The sequence below is a fragment of the Mustela nivalis genome, assembly GCF_964662115.1.
Source record: "Mustela nivalis genome assembly, chromosome: 2".
Taxonomy (NCBI): Eukaryota; Metazoa; Chordata; class Mammalia; order Carnivora; family Mustelidae; genus Mustela; species Mustela nivalis.
In genome coordinates, this window is record NC_139021.1 from 129,998,819 (window position 1) to 130,004,753 (window position 5,935).

General features: G+C 40.4%; 1 protein-coding gene across 1 annotated transcript; it reads left to right on the top strand.

Annotated features, from left to right (window-relative positions):
• The first annotated feature begins 698 nt into the window (after nucleotides 1-698).
• Nucleotides 699-1,575, top strand: LOC309858933 (putative protein BRICK1). The gene is made up of 2 exons (XM_082719258.1): nucleotides 699-983; nucleotides 1,095-1,575. The coding sequence occupies exon 1, from the start codon at nucleotides 711-713 to the stop codon at nucleotides 936-938; it is 228 nt and encodes a 75-aa protein (XP_082575384.1). The 5' UTR covers nucleotides 699-710; the 3' UTR covers nucleotides 939-983; nucleotides 1,095-1,575.
• Nucleotides 1,576-5,935: the final 4,360 nt, after the last annotated feature.

Here is a 5,935-nt window from a genome sequence, read left to right on the forward strand (position 1 = left end):
CTTCTCCCTTTGAAGTTTCCTTATTAATCTCTAAATGTCACAAAATTAAAAAAAAAAAGAGCTGTTAATAAGAAAAGCAGAAATGTGAAGGGAATCTAATTTTTTAAAAGAGAGTTTTAGGGGGAAAAGAAAAGATAAAAGTGGTCTCTGGCACTTTTCCTACTCCTTATTCTCACCACCTCTCTAAAGGTACCAGAAATTATTTTCCATGAAACCCCACCCACTTTAAGTTCTCTTCAAAAGAGAATCATCTCCATCACAGAATGACAAGATGATCATCCTACAGCATGTGACAAATGGCAGCACAATGTGCTGGTGGGAGAAAAAAAAAACAGAAACATCTATAGATCTACTGTCTTATTTGTTAAATGAACATTTCTTTCTTTTTTTTTTTTTAAAGATTATTTATTTATTTGAAAGACAGATCACAAGTAGGCAGAGAGGCAGGCAGAGAGAGAGAGTGGAGGAAGCAGGCTCCCTGTTCAGCAGAGAGCCCGACGCGGGGCTGGATCCCAGAACCTCGGGATCATGCCCTGAGCATGGGCAGAGGCTTTAACCCACTGAGTCACCCAGGCGCCCCTGTTAAATGAACATTTCTTGATGAGATGTGTTTACTCTCTAGCCTGCATTTTCAAAGTCCTTTGGCAGTACATTTCTAAATACTCTTAAAAAAAAAAAAAAAAAAAAAAAAAGGTCGTCCGGCGGCAACCATGGCGGGTCAAGAGGATCCGGTGCAGCGGGAGATTCACCAGGACTGGGCGAACCGAGAATACATTGAGGTCATCACCAGCAGCATCAAGAAAATTGCGGACTTTCTCAACTCATTTGATATGTCTTGTCGTTCAAGACTTGCAACACTAAACGAGAAATTGACAGCCCTCGAACGGAGAATAGAGTACATTGAAGCGCGGGTGACAAAAGGTGAGACTCTCACCTAGAGCTATGCCATGCTGCTGCTGGGAAGTTGCTTCATGGAACGCAGGCTGACATGGGAAAGGCCCCAGCAGCCTCAGCTCCTTCCTCTCTCCTTAAAGAGCAACAGGGCTTATTCTTGTTTTTGGTTTTTGTTTTTGTTTTTTTTCCAAAAGTGTGGCCTTTGGGTTCTGCCATGTACGTCGGTGTGTGATGTGGCATGTGGGAAGACATCCAGAGAAGCTCTTGGAACCAACATTAGGCATTTTATCTTTGAAGTAACATTTTGTAGAACTATCTGTCAATGTATGAGGCGCTCAGGGCCAGATGCCTGGGACTCTGTTAAGGTCCTCCCCACCTCTCTTTCTCTCAGACTTTTCTTACAGCTCTCATTGCCTCTGCATTGATTCTGGAAACAGTCTTTGTCTCCTTTTCACCTTTGGTGGCATTTGGGAGGCAGTCCTGGCCGAGACACTTATGCCCTGGCAAGGTGGCTGCCAGAGAATGTTGTTGCTAACCCACCAGTTTCTTGTCCTTCCAGGCCCCCACTTGGCTTGAAGGGACATGTTCAGAATTTTCTTTCTGTCACTTGGGATATCTTTGCCTCTCATATTTCCCTAATAAACTCCTCAACTTTAAAAAAAAAAACAACAATAGTAAAGACAATCTAATTTTAATAATGTGTTCTAATTTAACATCTACACTGTATCAAAAAATATGATACATAGGAAGCACATTAATATCTTTCTGTGATTTTCTGGTATGAAAACTATACACTGTCTATAATGTAATTTTGAAAGAACTTAATAGCCAGAATATAATAATTTGGCTGATTTCCTAAGTTACTACAGATAGCTTAAGACCAAATATGAAAGTCACAGTACAAGTTTGTATTCTAAGAAAAGAATCAGTATCAAGATTTGGCAGTCCTTTTGGGGTGATGAAATGTTTTGGAGCAACACATAGGTAAGGTTGCACAACACTGTAAATATTCTAAATGCCACTTTAGTGTTCACTTTAAAATGGTTAATTTTATGTCAATGTCACCTCAATTTTTTTAAAAACACATAAAAACAAAATAAAAGATTGGTTTTTCACAAGACAACTTCAACAGTTTTCAAGTCCTTTTAAGATTCTTGCTCTGAAAAAAAAAAAAAAAAAAAAAAAAAAAAAAGATTCTTGCTCCGAGGGGCGCCTGGGTGGCTCAGTGGGTTAAAGCCTCTGCCTTCAGCTCAGGTCATGATCCCAGGGTCCTGGGATCAAGCCCCACATTGGGCTCTCTGCTCTGCAGGGAGCCTGCTTCCTCCTCTCTCTCTCTCTCTCTCTCTCTGCCTGCCTCTCTGCCTACTTGTGATCTCTGTCTGTCAAATAAATAAATAAAATCTTTAAAAAAAAAAAAAGATTCTTGCTCCGACATTAACAGACATTTCTGCAAAAAAGACATCTAAGTGGCCAACAGACACAAGAAAAAGTGCTCAACATCACTCGGCATCAGGGAAATACAAATCAAAACCACAGTGAGATACCACTTCACACCAGTCAGAATGGCTAAAATTAACAAGTAGGAAATGACAGATGTTGGCAAGGATGCAGAGAAATGGGAACCCTCCTACACTGTTGGTGGGAATAAATGATAGGTGTTGGCAAGAATGCAGAGAAAGGGGAACCCTCCTACACTGTTGGTGGGAATGCAAGCTGGTGCAGCCACTATGGAAAACAGTATGGAGGTTCCTCAAAAAGTTGGAAATAGAGCTACCCTATGACCCAGCAATTGCACTACTGTATATTTACCCCAAAGATACAAATGTAGCAATACGAAGGGGAACCTGCACTCTGATGTTCATAGCAGCAATGTCCACAATAGTCAAACTATGGGAAAAGTCCAGATTTCCATCAACAGACGAATGGATAAAGAAGATATAGTGTATATGTACACTGGAATACTATGCAGCCATCAAAAAATGAAATCTTACCATTTACAATGATGTGGAAGGCACTAAAGGGTAATATGCTAGGGAAAATAAGTCAATCAGAGAAAGGTAATTATCATATGATCTCACTGATATGAGGAATTTGAGAAACAAGACAGATGATCATAGGAGAAGGGAGGGAAAAATGAAACAAGATAAAACCAGAAAAGGAGACAAACCATAACAAGAGTCTAAATCTCAAGAAACAAATTGAGGGTTGCTGGAGTGGAGGGGGGTGAGAGAGATAGGGTGGCTGTGTGATGGACATTGGGGAGGGTATGTGCTATGGGGAGTTCTGTGAATTGTTTAAGACTGTTGAATCACAGACCTGTATCCCTTAATACATTGTATGTTAATTTTTAAAAAGATTCTTGCTCCTGACATTTTACAAGAGAAAAAACCTTAAAATGTTGGACTTAATGTATAAACCCAACTAGCAAATAACTTGGAATGATAATCTCCCAAAAGCATTTAATTTGATTGGTGTCCCCCCACCCACTTGGTTCATTTACTCTCCCTTCTCTTTTGAAAAAATAGTCCCTGTCCAACTTCATACATTACTCATAATTCCAGGGGGGAAAAAATCTTAGAAAATTCTAAGTAAAAGTTTACACATATTAGGGCTAAAAAGCAGAGAGGTAAGCAGGTTACTCTAACTATATCAGATTCAAATGGCTTGCATCTTTCAAAATAAATACAAAGTTATGCCCTCATTGGCCCTTTTCTTGGGACTATTTTAAAAGAATGTTGACATCTTGTTAAACTTTGACTGAACCTACAATTTTTACACAGCCGCACTATCAAACACAGGCATGAATAAAGACATTCTCACATACGTGAAGTTGAAAGATGTTATCTCCCCTCTCATTCACCCTTTCTGAGGTAGCTACTATAGTGCATGCGCTCCTCAACCGAGAAAGGAAACAAAGAAAAGGAAGATGTGATCCAGCAAACAATAAAATACATTACAGAGAGAACTGAAGGAACATCCCAAGATGACAGGTGGGCAGGTTTAAGAGCAACTGGTCCAGATTAGAGCAGAGAACAGGAGGATCTAGAAGGGATACTAGATAAAAGGAAGGAAGGAAAGAAGAAAGCTAGGAAGGAGAAAGGGAGGGATGGAGAGAGGGGGAAAGAATAGATGCCAGAAGACAGGGAAAGAAATCTATTATCTGACATGTTTAAATATAATGAGAGATAAGTAGTTCTGTCAGGAAGCTACAGATGAATTAGTGACAATCATATAGAAAATCAAGCAGACAGAAAAGAATAATATAATCATTAATGCCCAGGGGAAACAAAGATTTTAATAGAAAGGAAGTGTAATCATGGTATATTATGTGGCTTATCTATGAATGAATAATAATCACATAATCACAGTAATATGAACACTGAATATTGTTTGAACCAAGTATCATCATATAATTTAAAAGGTAAGATTTTTTAAAAGCTAAAGGTTATATAATAAAAATCAAGATATAAAATCTCAAGCCAAAAATTCAAGAAATAGTAATATAAGAATATTGTTTAGGGGTGCCTGGGTGGCTCAGTGGTTAAGCTGCTGCCTTCGGCTCAGGTCATGATCTCGGGGTCCTGGGATCGAGGCCCGCATCAGGCTCTCTGCTCAGCAGGAAGCCTGCTTCCTCCTCTCTCTCTGCCTGTCTCTCTGCCTGCTTGTGATCTCTCTCTGTCAAATAAATAAATAAAATCTTTAAAAAAAAAAAAGAGTTGCATGCTCTCCTGATTGCTCCAGGGTCAATAAGTGGTTAATCTGAAAGCTGATTCAGGGAGGTCCTGGTAAGAAAATAGGGAAAGGGGGGCACCTGGGTGGCTCAGTGGGTTGAGCCGCTGCCTTCGGCTCGGGTCATGATCTCAGAGTGCTGGGATCCTGTCCCGCATCAGGCTCTCTTCTCAGCAGGGAGCCTTCTTCCTCCTCTCTCTCTCTGCCTGCCTATCTGCCTACTTGTGATCTCTCTCTGTCAAATAAATAAATAAAATCTTAAAAAAAGAAAATAGGGAAAGGAACCAAGTTATCAGGTACGTTATCAGGCAGATTGCTACCCTGGGCAACCAGGGCTTGATTGCACTAGAGAGCCCTGGAAGACAGTATAAAAACCCCCACAGAGTTCTCTCAGTTTGAGAAGTAAAGGAGCCTCCCACTCACATTCATCAATATCCATGGCTAATCCAAAGGTGTTTATTCCCTGGCACTTATTGCCACGCTGGCTCAACTGCCAGAGAACACCCTCTGATAGAAACCACAGAGTGAGCAGTGGGCAGGCAGATGTCCAGAGATGTCCAGAGCAGCACACATAGGCTACATAAGATCTTTTTTCTTTAATTCCAGAACATTACATAAACCATTTTATTCGAGAATGGCATTGATCAGAAGCCATATTTACTGCATATTTAAGTGGAAGAAAGGAAAAGTGAGACTGTCTCACACACCAGTTTTCGGGGGCTGTGCTCCATATTTCCTGGTTGCAGTGAAGAGTCAGAACAGGATGGGGACTATTTGACAGATGGCCATCACAGAAGAGGCATCAAAAGGCAAACTCCGAAGTAAATATGAACCACTGCTTAAAGGAATTAATGAATATGCTGAAAAAGTAGGTGAGAAGTGACTCTGGACTCGGTAAAGCAGACATGAATAATATTTCTTAAGTGCGGATGTTACAGAAATTTACACTGCAGTAAAATAAAGGTACAAATAATCATACAACTGCACTTTGGTATATCAAACTCCAACTTTACGGTGCTACTCTTTACAGCCAATAATCTCTCTCTCTCTCTCTTTTTTTTTTTTTAATTTATTTCTCTGACAAGGAGATCACAAGAAGGCAGAGAGGCAGGCAGAAAGAGAGGCAGAAGCAGGCTCCCTGCTGAGCAGAGAGCCCGATGTGGGGCTTGATCCCAGGACCCTGAGATCATGACCTGAGCCGAAGGCAGCGGCTTAACCCACTGAGCCTTGTCTTTTATACTAGTTTGTTGTTGTTTTTTTTTAAGATTTTATTTATCATTTACTTTAGAGAAACAGAACATGAGTTGGGGGT

Bases quoted from the DNA above. Each gene is read 5' to 3' on its own strand.
- LOC309858933 (XM_082719258.1), top strand. From the start codon at position 711: ATGGCGGGTCAAGAGGATCCGGTGCAGCGGGAGATTCACCAGGACTGG.